At 42.2% G+C, this 17,019-nt stretch overlaps 2 protein-coding genes across 4 annotated transcripts in view; one reads left to right on the plus strand and one right to left on the minus strand.

Annotated features, from left to right (window-relative positions):
- LOC112965898 (ATPase family AAA domain-containing protein 3) overlaps nucleotides 1-8,248 on the minus strand; it is a 33,687-nt gene extending 25,439 nt beyond the window's left edge. For 2 of the 3 annotated variants that reach the window (XM_026065400.1, XM_026065407.1), the window contains exons 1-7: nucleotides 7,966-8,248; nucleotides 7,338-7,414; nucleotides 6,625-6,726; nucleotides 5,035-5,094; nucleotides 4,703-4,772; nucleotides 3,770-3,935; nucleotides 2,858-2,927 (exon numbers count right to left, since the gene is read on the minus strand). In XM_026065400.1, the coding sequence (XP_025921185.1) occupies nucleotides 2,858-2,927; nucleotides 3,770-3,935; nucleotides 4,703-4,772; nucleotides 5,035-5,094; nucleotides 6,625-6,726; nucleotides 7,338-7,414; nucleotides 7,966-8,200 (780 nt within the window). In that variant the 5' untranslated portion in view covers nucleotides 8,201-8,248. Of the gene's footprint in view, nucleotides 1-2,857; nucleotides 2,928-3,769; nucleotides 3,936-4,702; nucleotides 4,773-5,034; nucleotides 5,095-6,624; nucleotides 6,727-7,337; nucleotides 7,415-7,866; nucleotides 7,921-7,965 lie in introns of those variants that run through there. The other variant, XM_026065418.1, reaches the window with a different exon arrangement.
- A 108-nt stretch (nucleotides 8,249-8,356) lies between these two features.
- LOC112965953 lies at nucleotides 8,357-16,804 on the plus strand. Its single transcript, XM_026065512.1, has 4 exons — nucleotides 8,357-8,564; nucleotides 8,885-9,017; nucleotides 9,403-10,285; nucleotides 12,959-16,804. The coding sequence occupies exons 2-4, from the start codon at nucleotides 8,921-8,923 to the stop codon at nucleotides 13,056-13,058; spliced, it is 1,080 nt and encodes a 359-aa protein (XP_025921297.1). The 5' UTR covers nucleotides 8,357-8,564; nucleotides 8,885-8,920; the 3' UTR covers nucleotides 13,059-16,804.
- Nucleotides 16,805-17,019: the final 215 nt, after the last annotated feature.

Raw genomic sequence — 17,019 nt, forward strand, 5'->3', positions numbered from 1 at the left:
CATGATTATGTGTAACACTACTGGAGCAAAATAGAGTTTTCTAAATAAGCTTCAACACTACAGCTACCAGAACATCACTGAAGTAGATATACAGCAGTGAGATAAGAAGCAAAGCAAGTTTTAAGTCATGTCCTGCAGGGCTGCTCAAGCTCCAGAGACTAGGAATGCTGCCTTAAAGGAGAAAATGGTACCCTAGAAAATTCCTGATCACAGAGAGGTGACAGTCAGCTTGTGGCAGATCACTTTCTATGATAAGCAATAGCATTGTATGATGTATGTAGGAAGGCAGGAACAAACCCTAATCTGCTCAGCAGAAATCCTCTGAAAAAAATATGCAGCAGGTTAGTCCTCTACAGATTTCCAGCCCAGGGTTTAATGATAAGGGCTGTGGCACCACTCACTGTTAGAAAGAAGTATACAGAAGTACACAAGAGACTTTAAAAACACCAACATCTTGCATCTATTCTGTTTCTTCTGTGTGGCAAGGAAATTCAGCTTTGCTCACTCCATACAAATTATGCTCTTTGAGTAAAGTAACCGTAACACTATCAACTGTTAGGACAGATTTAAAGAAGGTTTGCTCTTATGCTCTAAGTATTACTAATTTTACACCAAAGATTCACTCTCCTTCACAAATAAAAAGTAGTAATACCTAAAATTAAACCTCTGAAAAGGGAACCTACCATTCCTGTAATCTGGCCAAGAACAGGGTCTTAATCTTAAGTACGTATTACTGCATTCGGGCAATTCTCTACCATTAGCATCAGCCATGCCACCTGCTGTCTCAAATATACAGTTGCACTGTGTCCCAAAAGGCTTAAATTAACATTAGCAATAACCACTGCACTATCAGCAGGATATAGGGTGAATCACATATGACCCTCATTTGTGTCCTTCCTTACAAATAAGCTTCCTCCCGTTATCTTGTCAAATGAGCCAAATGTTAAGTCCAACACAATTTTCTACCGCCCCACTGAACTGTTATAGGTAACAGCAACATAAAAATTGTTTCAGCAATGAAACCCTGATAACCAAGGGCACCATCTGTTGAACAGCCACTAGTTCTGAAAGCCACTAGAACATGAACAAATGACGAAAGACAAGTGGAAGCCTCAGCCTTGACCACAAAGGTCTCAAGGCTGTATTTTTATAACATGCACATGATGGACATACAGTTCATTCATCCTTCTCTGAGCCTTACTGGATATGTATTTCTACTTGAATATAGAAGGTCAGAGGAATCAAGAACATGGTGGAAATACATGGGAGGAAAAAACATGGCTTTTCTTGGTATCATGATGTTGGATATGCTTTCAGTTAACATCAAGTCTTGACCCAGAGACCACTAAACCCAACAGTTTCCATCCAAATGGGAATTGGGCTTTGCAGTAGCCCACCACCTAGTTGCATCATAAGCTTGCGTTTGGAAAGCTAAACCATAAGAAAAATTTCTAGAGCAATGTAAAATGTTATTTTTCCAACGAAGTGGACATGCGGGGTCACCAGACAACACCAAAAATATGGCAGGTGAGGCAAGGAGAGAAGAAGAAATCACTTGCCATTGCCAGGCTTAACAGTGTTATTCACTTTAATAAGAAGCATTTATATTCTTACTACACAATGAAAAGGGAAGAAAACTTTCCTCTCAACAGTTAGCCAGGAAGTCTTACATTATTCTCTGTTCCTTGTTCTAATGATAGAATGCTATCTCTTGTGATCAACATTTACCATTTATATGCTGATTACTCCCTAGTGGTGCTTGCTCATAAATTAATGGGATGAAGCTCAAGAAGAAAAAGGTTTAGGCTAAATATGGGAATTCTGAATGCAGATTTAGTGAGAACTCCTACTAGGGAAGAGGCAAAAGCCTAGATGTTCAAGCTACTGAAGATTACACAGCAATTGCTGCATAGCAATCACCCAAATTCTCCAGGCAAGATGAAAAAAAACATGTCATTTTCTCTCTCTCTCTTTTATCTAGAGGAAATAAGCCCCTTTTGTGTCCACCAGATCAAATATTACACATCTCCAATACACTTTTCCTAATATCCCTAAAAAGGCATCTCCAATTTGTAGTTTGATTGCAAAGGTACAAAAGACATTGGGGGGAAGTGGAGATTTTCTGCTTCCAAAAAGCAGTACTGGCAAAGAAGTCCAGTATCAACAACACTAAACACTACATAATGCTCTCTGTTTAGCTATAAACAGACATTCATGCATCATGAAAAAGCAATTGGAGTTTTAAACTACCATGTACATCAATCAATACGAAAAGCTAAATGAAAAGCTGCCAGCTCATAGCTTAGTTAGCTATGGAAATGGAATTCAAGATCTCAAAGTTTAAAAAAAAAAAGTGCAAAACTTTTGAATTAGCTGCATTTATCTCTAACTGGCTATTAGATAAAAGCCTGCTCCCCTACAGACAGAAGAAATAGCAAGTTCTACAGCAACTGTGAAAAAGAACGCTAGGAGATAAAAATAATCTGGGGAAAAAGACTCATTTCCTTTTTCCACAGAATMCACATGTACTATTAGTAATAGATGGCAAGCTTTCAGACAATGCATTTGTAAACAYGATAATTGTTTTGTCCTTGGAGGCATCATAAGTTGTTGATCAGAGCCAGAACTTTTATGTGATCAACGACAAAGGAATTACCTGTACAAAGAATATGAGAATTAAGCAGAATAAAGCACAGTATCTCCTTAAGTGGGGACTGCAGAGAGCACCAAGTGAGCAGTAAATTCATGCCATGGTTTACTCTGTATAAAGTTGCAAAACATTATACAGAACAAGGAGTCAGCTTAATGCACATTTACAGACCTTTCTGGAAGCTATCAATACCTGTCGCGGTCTTACCGTGGCTGTAACTTTATCCCAATCTGTTACAAAAGCACGGAAGCCTTCCCCGAAGAGCATCCCAGCTGTCCTAGAGTAAGAGAACAGCAAGACAAGCAGGAGAAGAGAAATTTTGAAGACTGAATTGAAACAATTTACAAGATCAGTCTATACTCTCAGTCTATACTCTCAGTCTATACTCTCAGTCTATACTCTCAGTCTATACTCTCAGTCTATACTCTCAGTCTATACTCTCAGTCTATACTCTCTAATGACCTCCTTGAGAGCCAGTCAAAGCTAACTGAGGGCTCAGCTAGGAACCCAAACATGAACAAGCATGGCAAATACATTTATCATCATCTGATGTGTTCACCTGATCTGGGATTAAATCCAAAAAAGCATTTGGCACTAAGTCAATATCAACATCTTTTTTTAATGGTAAAGGGTCTGAATGGTAACAAAAGGTCTTTAATACAAAAGCTCTTTTCATCCAAAAACCTCAAAAGACCTAAAACTAACAATTAAAAAATCTCAGTGCCCACCCCTTTGGAGACAGACTGGCTTATTCCTTTCTTCACTTTGTTCAGAAACTGAGAGAACGTGAGAGATTTCAGAGTGCCTGAGTCTGCATCTTAATAAGTTTAAGGCTAGAAGTCATCTATTAGGAAGACCAAGACTAAAATATATCTCCTTGCATCCAATTCTATAATCTCTATAAATCTTTTTGGTTCATATTCAGACCACAATGTAACAAGACAACTGAAAAATACAGTTTTTTAATATATCCCCTATTGTTCAGGGTACAGGAGTGTCCAAACTGACTTTTCACATTCCTCAGAGCTTAAAGGAATAAGCAGTAAGGTTTCCTACAGGATGGGAGAAATCTGCAAAAGAAGCAAATCAACCCACACGCTCCACTTGTCTTGCACATACTTGAGGGACTCTAACACTGTTTGACGATGTTCAGCAGCTTTCAAGCGAATCTGCTCCCGAATGATGTCTGCATTCTCCCGCTCAGCCTTGGCTCGGGCTCTTGCCTCAGCCTCGACGCGCAGCATTTCATTTTTGTGCCGCAACTCCATCTCTCGCTCTACAGTTGCTGAGAGAGAGAGAGAGAGAGAGAGAGAGAGAGAGAGAGAGAGAGATAGAGAGAGAGAAAGAAAATATGAGAATCTTCTGGGCTGGCTTAATCCCAAGTAGCAGGTTGGTGAAAGAGATGTACTGCCTCAATCTGGCTTCACAACAGCTGTGTATGGTCACACAGCAACAGCCTTCAAGATCATAATTCACTCCCTCACTAAAAGGCAGTCAACCAGCACAATGCTAAAGAACACAGGGTGAGGAATTTTTTTTCCTGTCTGTTCCCAGAGGGACTGCACACCAAATATGTGACCTTCTCCAGACAGCACAGTGCGAGACAATAATCATCATTCAGTTCTGGAAGTCCACCACAAAAATTGCTCAGGGAAACTTCARTCAGAGAAGAGCTAAACAATAAGGGATAAACCAACAGAGAAGGAAAACCACAAAACCACTAGGCTCATGTACATCATTTCAGAGGGGAAAGATGACAAGCTACAGATATGAAGGACAATGACCCAGGACACGTAACCATGCAGAGTGAACATAGACTGCACGTAAGGACGAGAAGCAAAGTTAGTTGACTGTAAGATGCTGTCCCAAAGAAGATTTTGCAAGCAATTGATAGTTCTAGTACTACTAAAATTTACCTACTGTTTGCCAATATGGCATTAACACATGCTCCTGATGGAACATTAGCCAATACRGACAAGAATTCAAAGATCACTACAGAGACTGATCTGCCCATCCACTTCGTCACCAGCTAAAGAAAAATTAGTAACTTACCTCGCCTCATGGCTTCCTGCTTCTGTACAGATTCCTCCTGCTTCCTCAGATTCTCTTCATTAGCAAGTTGCTATAGGCAGAGACAACAGCAGAAGATTTATTGAAGTTGTAAGAACTCAGTCAGCTAGGTATTTGTAAAGCTTAAGTATTATAAATGCTTTCAAGAAAGTAGTGCCTAACTTAAAATGCATTATTCTCTGCCCAGCCTCCCAGATTCACACCCCCAAATCCCACRCCCTTAGCCGCTTTGTCCTATCCCTGTCCTTCGATTCGCCTGGCCAAAAGTGCTGAAGCCAAGCAAAAATATATATATGAAAGCAATATTATCATACCTGCTGTCGCATCTGTTCATCATAGCGCTGTCTTGCCAATTTGTCCTGATATTGGGCTCGCTTTAGAAAAAGAAGTATTTAGAACAGAATATTAAGTGTTTAGGAAAGAACCTACTCTTAAGGGCAATAATGTTTGGAACATGCAAAAGAAAAGAGACAAAGCAAAAAAAACAAAAAACAAAAAACAAGGTTTGAAAACAAACAGGACCTAGTTTGAGGCAAAATATCCTCAGTCAGCACCACAAACTCCTCTACGCTGAGAAATCTACATACTCTGACCTCATTTTAAGGTGTCACAGATATAAAAATAAAAAGCAAATGCTCCCTGACCCAGAAAAAGAGCCTTACTGGGAAAACCATGTTTTCATGTTCTAAAACGTAGTACCTAGACTCACGATTGCAAACAACAGAATTGCCAAAATATGCTGCTTGTCAACTGAGCTCCTCAATTTTCTCATCGATTTTCTTGTTCCTCGTTAATTACTTTCATCAGTTTTTCCACTGCAACTGGCAAATAAACCAATGTCATCTAAACTCCACTGAAAGTGATCTGAGGGCCCCAATCCATCAGCAGAGAGGACTCTGGACAATGGATGATGTTATTCTCCATTCCAGATACAGGCGCAGCAGAACAGCTTGCAAGTCATCTCCTCAACAACTGTACTTCACAGCATGGCACTTCAGAAGTAAATCATGATCAAGTTTGCTTTGACTTCAAATGATGACCTACAAAACTGCAAGAGTTCAAGAGCTAATCCATAAACAGATCAGATATCCATGAAGCCCACTTCCTGAGCCAGCCCTGTTCAAAGTCTGAACTCCAATGGGCTAAAAAGCAACATGTGCCAGCCAAGCACTTTTAGCTGGCATCATATCTTTGCAAGTTAGATTTATCAACCCTATATTTTCCTGTACTCTCAAAGTAAAACGTCACCATATGCGACCAATGAGAATAAAAGTCAATTTGCATTTCCCTGACTTCAGTATTATCGTTGCCTCAGTAACTCAATACAGATGGCTAAAACATACCAAAAATCATCAACACTGCTCAAAAGACAACTTCTGACAACTCTCAGATTTGCATCACATCTTGTCTTAAGGTAATTTGTTCTTTCTGAAAGATCAAGCTTGAAAGAAATAGAAATTTAGAGCCTAGTTAAGACTGAAATCCAAATAACCTGAGAGATTTCATTGCCCAGGTAACATACATGCTTGATAAGCCAGCAGTCTTCAACCTTTTAATACCATCAGCTCTTTAGGCACAAGTATGTGTCAGAATGTTCGATAACGCTTCCCTTTGAGTTCCTTTAAGGGAAGTTAAAGGAGCACACAACAAGAATAAGTGTTATCACATATCCCTTTAGGTGTTCCAGAATTTGGAAACACGAGTTTGACACCACAAAGCTGTACCTATCTGAAAATTAAGTCCACCATTACAAAGCTAGGGTACAAAACAGGGTCAGTCTGTGAATGGCTTCCTGCTTATGGCTGCCCCAGGTAGAAAAGCTTAATCAATGCACTGTTTCCCTTTCCACAATGGAGGGGACAAACAACATCACTCATCAGTTGGATTCCCCCTCATTTCCTTACTGCTTGATGCTGTTTTGTTTCTTCACTGAGTGTTTTTCGTCTTTCTTCTGCTTGTACCCGTATCTGTTCACTCTTCAGTTGTTCTATGGCAGCTTCATATTCCTATTATGACAAGAAAATAGTCATCGCAAATAAGCTCAGTACACCATCCTATAGAGAAATGCTAGTGACAATTATATTCCAAGAAATGTGTTTTTTTAATTGCTGTGATATCCTGCAAAGCAGATTGATCACACATCACCAAAAGGCCAAAACATGATCTAATAAAAATAATCTTAAGACAGAAAGCTCATAATCAGCCATTTCATGATTAAATATGATTTATTTTCAAAAAAAAAGCCCCAAATTTCCTTATAAAAGGGACAGACTTCTATCTTCTTCCCAACCATTTTACACCTGCAAAAAACCTCATCACTCCATGAAAATAATATGATAATTTATTCTAGCTTGAAGACATTCTTGAATTTACAAAATCACTCATGACACACAAGTTCTAAATTAAGTTATAAAATGTCAGAGAAAAAGTTAACTCAGCAGCACTTCACCTTCCAGAATTACTTTAAAGAAAAGTCACATACCAAAAAATGCAAGAACAAGAAACTTAGCACCCTCACCACGTTGCTAGAAAATAAAGCTTCAATTTATCCTACACACAAATCTGACAATTGCCTGAACTGGGATAGCGACACAAATAATTATGAGTTACAGCATACCTTAAGTTTTGTTTGCTGTTCCAGCTGTAAGGTCTGCTCTTGCATCTGGGCAAGACTAAGAGCATCTTTTGCATGACCTAAAATGGACAGTGGGAAGAAGTTATCAACAGTACTAAGTTATTTCTCCAGTAAGAAACCTCTCAGACTACTCAATCCAATCTCATGCTAGCAYAGACTGTCTAGTGCACAGCTCTGAAGCCACATGTTCAACCTTCCCTGTCGACAGATGCTTAGAAATGTTTTCTGCACACCTGTGACCTGAAGTCAACGTGCTAAACTCTGCTGACAAAGTGCTTCAATTCTTTCCTCCCCCTTCCCAGGCTCTAAATGAGGAGCAGGAGGAAGCCAGTGCCCAGGAACAGCTGCACTCAGTGCCCACAGGCCGCTCAAAGCCCGGGCTGCATGCCCCACGAAGCGACCCTATGCGAGCGCTGTGAGAGCCCCAAGCAGCCCCGGCCCTACCCGGGCACCAACTTCTCAGAAGGGGCGGCCCTCCCGGCACACGAGTAACCTCCTAATGGCCGCGAACCCTGCCGAGAAGCGCTGCGCCAAGCGCGGCCAGGCCGTGAGACAACGCGAGCGACGGGGCTGACCCCCGTCGGCCCGGCCCGGCCGGCCCCTCACGCACGGGACGCGTCCAGCTCCCGCGCCGCCTTGGCCGCCCGCTCCAGGCCCGTGGGGTCGAAGTTGCTCCATTTGTCCTTGGGCGCGTGGCGGTCTCCGGCGCCGCCGGCCCCCGGCGCCGCGCCGCCGCCGCCGCCGCTGCCTGGAGAGGGCGGAAGGGAGAGGCCGCCGCCCCCCGCCGCCGCGTCCCCCCCGCCGGCAGGGGCTGTGCCGCGATTCAGCCCGAAGAGCCACGACATGACACCGCCCGACCGCCGCCAACAGCACTAGCGCACGCGGAGGACGCGCCGCTCCAATGCGCATGCGCGACGGCCACCCGCGCGGCCTCCAATTGGGCCGCACGAGGACGTCATCCGCAGGGCGCCGAGTTCTGTCACGCGCAGGATGATGTCTCTTCTGATCGACGGAAGGACGCGATGGTCTGGGCTAGAAAGTGGAATTTGATTGGCTGTGGGGCAGGGCCACGGGGCTGAGGACGGGCACCGGGGAAGGACAAACTAGGTCAGGGTGGTGCTCCGCCATAGCAACGGGAGTGTTGGGGCGTTGCTACGGAGGCCGGAGGAGGCGGTGCGGGGATCACAGCGGCCGATGTGGCCCCAGCAGGTACCGGCCGCGAGGCATGGCGGGGCGAGCCTGTCCGAGAGGGATCCTGGGAGGCACCAGGCTCCGGCTTGCAGGTCCCCGCGGGGTCGCGGCGTCCAGCCCGGCACTGCTGGAGGTCCGTTGCAGGTCCGGGCCTGCCCGAATGCCCTGGCCGCAGCCTCCCTCTCAGCAACTGCCTGGCATGCCCTGAGGAGGCAGTGGGCACTGCGACCGAGATTACCATACACCGTGGTAGATGTCCCCCTTTATTTAGGGCCACCCCTAATGCGTTATTAAGAGGGCTATTAAGAGCTATTAAAAGTTTTGTCTTTTCTTCCTAGTGAAAAGCAAGTGAATTTCTTAGCAACTCCCAGAAGATGAGCACTACTCAGCACCAGAGCTTCATGAAACTACAAAAAAAGTGGACTTTGCACAATGGCAGGGGAGGATTGTCATTGCTTAAAGAAGAAATTGGTAGGATGGAGCTGATGGTCATGATAGATTGACCACATGAACAATAGATCTTTTTAACATAGCTGATTTATCACCTAGGAGAGACATTGGTCATATTCAAAATGTTATATCAGTGTAAATCTGTGATATGATTTGAAGTCAGCTAGGTCTAATGGTGTAATGTTCCCACTGTGCAGAGGAAATCCTCCCCCTTTACAGAAATTCTCAGTTCCGAAGTTCTGTGTATTTTTGACTGAAATAGCTACATAAGTATAGGATATTAACTATGTTTTTCTTAGACTGTTTTTACAGTAGAGTCTGGTAATGGAGGGCAGTCTAGAGGTATTATTAGTAAGAACTATTTAATAAAACATTTTGTAAATAAATACATTTTGTTCTTACCTAGAAACCAACTTATCTCCCACCATAGATGGCTTGGAAGAAAGTCTGCAGAAACTTAAAGTTCAGGTGGACAGCTTAGCCTCAAGTCTGAGCTTTGACATGGATCAAAATGATGGCACAGATTCTGACACCGCAGGCAGTTCAAGCACTTTTAGACCTAAATGGCTACAAATTTATAATGCAGCCTATGTGGAGACAGGTCCTGGGAACACACCTAAGCAGCTTGCTGCATCAGAGTGGTTTCTAAAACCAAGGCATCTAGTCAAATCTTTAGGTGATTACCCAGCACTAACAAACTTAAGTCTTCCAGTGTTCTCCGTATCTGCAGTCAGTCATGTGGCTGGGCTCCTGGAAAGTGAAACCACAAGCAAAAATGATTTGCTATCAGAAGATCTGGTAAATACCAACTCATTTCCTGTAAAGCTTGGAGCTCCACATGTAATTGGAGTCGAGTCTCTCTTACACCCAAAAGTCCCAGTGAGAACTTGCTCTCATGAAAGAGTCAGTTCTTTCTTAGACCAAGGTAGCTCTCTGTCTGTTGAACATGCAGGGAATTACCGATCCCGCTCATTTTCTCCTGCTTCCAAAAAAAGCCGCTGGCTAAGGTCTCGCTCCCAGTCTCCCAAGTCCATTTGGAGGCCAAATTCTGCAAAGGCAAGTGCTTGTGCCCAGCCTCTGCCAAACTTTGGCAGATTCAGGTACAGCAGAAAGACAACAGCATCAACCAGACAGTCACGATCTAGAAAACACAAAATGGGGTCCCTGGCTGCCAGATCCCATACTTCAACTAGGATGAATGCAGGGGGAATACTCAGTTCCTCGTGGAGCCCTTACAGTCTGCCGTCTGCTACTATGTCCTCACCAGCAGCTCAGGACATTTATGAAAGGTAAGAAGAGTCTTTTGTAAGATGAGTTAAATTGCCCTAACAGCCTGAGCCCCCAGCATTTTATTATGAAGAATTATATTGTGCATATGCATTTTGAAGTACCCTTTCACATTATAGATTCCACTGTTACTTATAAGAAATTATGACTGGCAGAAGCAATTTTCCATAGTCCACAGTTGCACTGTAGATATCAATTACATTGACTAAAACAAATATCTTTCATATTTACTTTGTTGCCTGAAGACAAAATCCAGAACCTCTCTAGTGACTGGTAATATGTCCACTGATTTACATTGGATTAGGCAGATCCTATAGTTAGCAGATTAAAGAAAAACAAAATAATTTTGGCTTTTTACTCAGTATTACCTCTTGTATGATGCTGTCACTAGTGTCTTTGGGAGGGCTAATTACTGCAGTGGGGGAAGCGCTTAGTGAAAGATTGGGCCCTGGAATTGAAAAGCTTTGTGCCTAGCATACTACCCTGACTTGAATCCAAAAGTGCTCTTAATACTTCGGCTTCCTACACAAGTCTTGTCTTTTAAACCTCTTCTACTTTAGAAAGGTGATGACTCCAGAATCAGACTTCAGAGAAATTTGACTTATAGGAAGCAATGTTTGAATTCCCCTGGTATTTACTCAATTTTCTTTCAGGATTGGTGTCACTAGATTATAATGAAATAATATTTTGCATCTTAGAGACGGCACAGATTTTTTGTAGTAATTCACTCAGACATGTTAGTATATAAATACTATGGTATGTGCTCCATACATGAAAAGCCTAACCCAAAAGCACAGAAGTGAAAATTGGTAGATCTAACTTGATAGTTCACACATGACTTCATCAGAATGCTGATGATCTGCAATGCTCCACCTTCAAATTTAGCCCCATCCTTCATAAAGCTCCCTGTTGTTGTGAAAGGCAGACATTCAACATAGTTATGGACCCATATTCTTTATAACCGGGGTAACTGGGTGCTCAGGATGTCTATTGTTTCTTGCTTCTAGCTTGAGACATTTGAAAGGGACATAATTTACAGAAAATACAGAACATTCTCCCTTGTAAACAGGCTTCCTTATGGCATCTCAGCATTGATATGGGAAGCACTGTAGAAATACAAGACTCTGTTCATCTTGGTTGATCAGATTTTTGCAGAGTCTTTGAGAAGGCTGGAGTGAGTACAGCAAAGGGCTGCTAAGATGATTAAGGTACTAGTGCATCTGTCATATGAGGAAAGGCTAAGAGAGCTGGCACTGTGTAGCCAGGAGAATACTGAGCGGGGATCTTATCAGTGTGTATAAATATGTGAAGGGAGGATGTAAAGAGGATGGGGACAGACTCTTTTTGAGAGACAACAGGCACAAACTGAAACACAAGAAGTTCCATCTGAATCTCAGGAAAACCTTTTTTACCATGAGGGTGACTGAGCACTGGAGCAGGTTGCCCAGAGAGCTTGTGGAATCTCCATCTTTGGAGATATTCAAAAGCCAGGACAGGGTCCTGGGCAACCAGCTCAAGCTGACCCTGCTTGAGCAGGGGAGTGGGACTAGATGATTTCCAAAGGTCCCTTCTAACCTCAACTGTTCCATTGATTCTGTGAAGGCATTATGGGAAAGGCACTGATAGAAATGTCCCCATATGAGAAGGAGCTGGCACACCTCAGTTTGGAGTGTTTGCATATGGAAGAAGAGTGTTTTTTAGAGCTAAAGAGGCAAGAAGAGCTGGAGTGAACTCAGGGTCCAAGGCCAAAGTGGTTAATGAACACAGCTCCCAAGGACAGATTTGTCTGAAGGACAAAGGACAAACCTGGGGGTTTGATGAAAGGAATGAGAACAATTGGAGTCAAGTCTTTCTAAATTCAGTGACCGTTCCTGCTTGTGCAATTGGGTGGAAAAACAGCTGCAGAGATGCATTCTCCCCCCAAACCCCAGCAATCTATTCTATGTCTGATGGTACATGAGTCAAAYGAGAACTGAGTTCACTGCTCTTCATTTTTGAGATGTATCTGAAGAGCACATAGAGATAAGTGTACCCATACATTGCCAGTCAGTGCAGAGCTGTGCATGCACACCCATGTATTTTAACAGATTTGCTGCACAGGCATTCAGATTTTAAGAGTTTTAAGCATGTATCTCAGAGAGTTTGGCCATAAACAGCTATTCAATGAGCAGAGGGAGCACAGCATACTTAAACCCAAGAAACAGAAGCATTAATGTTCCCTGGGATATAGTTGGGGAAGTCAGTGCCCATGGGAAACCAGGAAAGCAGGAGAGAGAGGGAAAGAGAGGGAAGAGGGTGAGAAGGAGGGGGAGAGATGCTAGTTAGAGAGCAAGGCAGTTAGGTAGGGGGAAAAGCACTTTTATTTGCGTAGAAGACGACATTACTTTTGCAGTTACAAGATACGTACACAAAAATGCATATTGCTTTGAAGAGGCAAGATTTGGTCCAAGAATATTTGTTGGGTCTGGAAATCAAATAGATTTGTGAACTAGGCAGAGAGTGAGAAATATTACAATAATGCCAGTTTTACTGAACTTCACACTGGATGGATGGATGGGAGGAGAATAGAGAATCAACATTGCAAGGGAAGATCAGAAATATCACATTATCTACTTGTGTGACTCTCAATATTATTCCTGCTGATATTGCTCAGGATCAGTGCTTTTGTTTTCTAGGTATGAGATGAGAAGCTCCCAGTTCCATTATGAAGCCCACAAGAACAATGAGTTGCTGAGAGGCAGTCAAGACTTGCAATCTCTGTGTAACTACAGATAGGAACTGAAGTCAGCATCCAAGAAACTCCAAGAGCATTAGAAAGCCAACCAGCTGGACTTCCTAATAACAACACAAATTTATGAAGGAGATTTTTATTAACCTGTACTGGGAGAAGACACCATCAGAGATTTCAGCCTCATAATGCAGAAAGGCTCATGCATTATGCTTCCCCCCCCCCCCGCCCCCCGAAAGCTTCAGAAAAAATTCAGACTCAATAAGCCAAATGGGCCAAATTCAGGCTTGAAACACCCCTTGGATTTTGTTGCCAAAGGTGGCCCCTTGTTTTCAAACTAGTAGACTAATTTATTCATTTACCTTGCTGCTAAGGATGAGGAAAATGAACAACAAAAAAAAAATCTGTGTGCTTATGCTTTATACAGAGATGCACTTCACTTTGTGAAAATTGTTCCTAATCACCTTGCTTGTAATGTGAAAAAACCATGAATAGGAACAAGAGGAAAATTAACTATAGTAGCTGTATAAAGAGTCAGAAACATACATAAAGCTTGTGTATAAAATCCTGCAGCCTGAAATAATATAAATTGTAGAAGGCAACCTAGATCAGCTCCAGTGTTCAAAAGCAAGCCAGTGGCAGTCATTCAGGTATCTTTTTCCCTTTAAACATTCTTGTTTCCTCCAAAATGTTGGCTCAACTAAGTCTCTGAAAAAGTGTCTGGCCCCCCACCTACAAAAACTACACCTTGAGAGACTAATGTATCCTAGTTATGGTTGTAGTTTGACATCTCAGTAAATCTGGGATTATGCAGGGGAAGGCTGCAAGCCAGATGCATCTATAAGCAGCTTTGTTCCAAGTGAATACAAATCTAGCAAAATTCAGGAACTGGGAGAAATATGCTGACTGTTCCCTGCAGAAAACCATTAAGTGTCTAGGTAATAGATGAGCTGGTGGGATAGCTTCAGTCCAGTTCCTGATGGATCAGGACCTACCTGGAAGGTGATGTTCAGAAAACCCACAATGGCTTGATACAGGAAGGCAGAGGAATCTTGCATTGTCAAAGAACATGGAAACTGACACACTAGATCACACCAGCAGTTCCATACAATCAATTCTTTAATATGAATATTTAATATCTTTAATATTAATATTTAAGACTCTGTCTTTCATCTTTAATATTAATATTATTAATTCTTTAATAATAGCCCACACCACATGCATCAGATAGTGCAAGATCCATATAAAAAAACTTGGAAATAGCTCACCCACTGATGAAGCTCTTTATAGTCCCCATAGGCAGACTTCAGCTCTTCCTGGAAGCCCTGATGGTTTGTGCTCTCATCCTATAAAGGTGTGTGGGTGTCACACCCACTAATTCAGTGCAGATGGGATGCCTAAATAGCCTTAGAAATCATTAGGCTTTAGTTCAAAAAAAGTTCATTTTAACTTACTTGTCTTCCTTAGAATAGCCACATTTTTAGGTTATGAGTACTACCAGTTCAACCAAGATTTAAGGGACATTTACTTTTTGGGTCCTTATAAAACAATATTTATTTCTCACTAAAGCTGAGATATTAGTAAGGCTGGACTGATGTTTTTCTAATTTTTTTTTGGTAAAGTTTCACATAAATCAGACTATGAAGTTATGGATGGAATGCTTATTTTTCAGTTATTTAAAATTGAGATGAATACCAGCTTTTCAACCCATACCTCTCCTTAGTTACACTTAAAAGATTTGTCCCTACAAATATCAAGAACAAAGTAATCATTCCAGCTCAATAGCTCTTGTGTTGTATATTTAATTGGCTGTCTTCAAAAGGATGCATTACAATGCAGGGAAGGGAGGGAATGTTAAGAAATTAGTAAGCTATATAGGGAGTTTTGCAAAATTAAATAATCTCAGTCCTACAGCAAGATGAACAAGATGATCTTGAGATCATGAGAGATTCCAGAGGCTGTATCTTTCCCTCAGCGTAGTCTCTATTCAAATTGATCAGTCACCAAGCCACATTCCAAAGGAGAATACAAATCATACAAAATCTCCTTATCTAGTTAATGGGTGACTCACCTCCTTCCCATTCCATCCTCCTGTACAGGGAGACAGCCCAAGGCAAATACTCCATAAATCTAGATAGGTCAAGTTTAACATAGGGGAGACAAGTCAGTGTCAAAGTACCTCTCAGCTCCAAAAGGAACTGATTTAAAGAGTCCATAAGCAGAGTTACGGAGGGTTTGCAGGATGGAGTGACATTGCTTGGGGGCTCTCCAAACAGCTTTAAAAAAGTGTTCCACGTGTAGAACAAATAAGCAAAAAACTTAAAATAGAGCAAGCATTACTGAGGGAGTGTATGTCCACTGATGCTGCTTTTGGTTACCAGAGAAGTATCTACATTGCCTTACAGCCTGAAGCCCTTAATTTAGGAACTGTGCTTCTAAAATGGCTTTGTCACTAGGTAGCAAAATAATCCTTTTTTTTTTTCAACCCCTCCTTTCTGAAGAGTAGCTTTGTGACAGCAAATTCAAGCCTGGGGCCAAAAAGAAGGAATCAGATTTACTCTCTCCCATAAAAACCTGATTTTTAAATGTAACTCAAGCTTAGGGCAGGATAGGAGCCCACGACAAGACAGCTATTTAAAGATGTGAGGTGTCTTCAGAGTGTGGAGGACAGAGCCTGGAATGATAGTGCTGGACACTGATGATCCCTAATTAGTCACAGAACAGGCTAATTAAGTCTCCATATAACTGCTCTGATAGCAGGACTCATTCCTGACTCGGTGAAACTGTTTGCAGGTATGCCAGCATAGTTCAGTGACCATGATCCAGGCAGTACTACACTGTTGTTTGGAGGTGTGTATTTAAAAGAAAAACAAAAATAGCTGTTTTAGATGGCCTTGCTACCTGGCTTTCCTTGACTCACTGCTGCTGCCTGAACTCAGCTAAGAGCTGAGAGCTTTAGAGTATAGTACCACCAGCTGCAGAGGTAACTTCCCATATGTTTGAGTTTTCCACTTTCTCAGACTGACACCAAAACCCAAGGCAAATGACTTGGGGGATCTGGATACTTCAAAGTCCAGCAGGGATCTGTATGTCATTGTATCAGAGAGGGAGAGCGGAACAGTATTGATGAGCCTCAAGAATACAGAGGGCAGGCACTGTATAAACTTATCTCCCAGATTCTGTCAGTGGCCTGATTCTGGCCTGGCGTAACCCTACTCAGAGGACACTGACCAAACTCTGCCATAAAACGCAGACCACCTGGGAACACAAAACTGTCCTTGCAGTTTATAAGAGGCAGGATGTTACCCCCATATTCTGGCCAAATGCCAAGTGGGTTAATGACCTCTTTTCTTCCTTTTCTCAGAAATCCTGGTGGCTTGGGCTAGATCTCCTCCATGTACTGTACATTTTTGTATTTTGTTATTCTTCTTTCTCCTAATGCTTTTTTCTTCCATTCCTGAAATGGCTATACTTCTGGGATGGCTAATTTGAGCTGCCTGTGGAGTATACTGGTGAGTTGGAGGAAAACTGCTCTTTGTAAAGTACATCAATTCTGGTGATTATTGACAGTAGGAATGGATTTGCCTGCTTGTATTCTTTCACTGAGTGCAGGTGCCCAGAATAAAAGGCTAGTGCAGTAAACTGTTGAATCTCGAACATGCTCCTAGGCTGAAAAAATAAAATTGTATCAACATTTAATAAATAGAGAACAGGAAGCAAGCAAACAATAGTGAGGATTCATCACTTTGCCTTTGCTATTTGTCAGGCATGGTTACATAAGAGAGCGTACAGATTTGGGTTCTATCAGCCAGGTTGCTTGTTCAATCCAGCCAAGCCAAACCTTTAAGCTTTGGGAAAACCTGACTAAGGACAGCCTTTAGGCTTGACAACCACCAACAGTTGATACAGCTCAATGCACAGTGCAGGTTGGGAGATGATCTGTGAGGTTTCTGACTTCCTCCCCAGACCCCTCCATCTTGTCCAAGCTTTTCCCCTTGCTCTGTGGGG

The sequence above is a fragment of the Apteryx rowi genome, unplaced genomic scaffold (assembly GCF_003343035.1).
Source record: "Apteryx rowi isolate R43461 unplaced genomic scaffold, aptRow1 scaffold_1025, whole genome shotgun sequence".
In the NCBI taxonomy this organism is placed as follows: domain Eukaryota; kingdom Metazoa; phylum Chordata; class Aves; order Apterygiformes; family Apterygidae; genus Apteryx; species Apteryx rowi.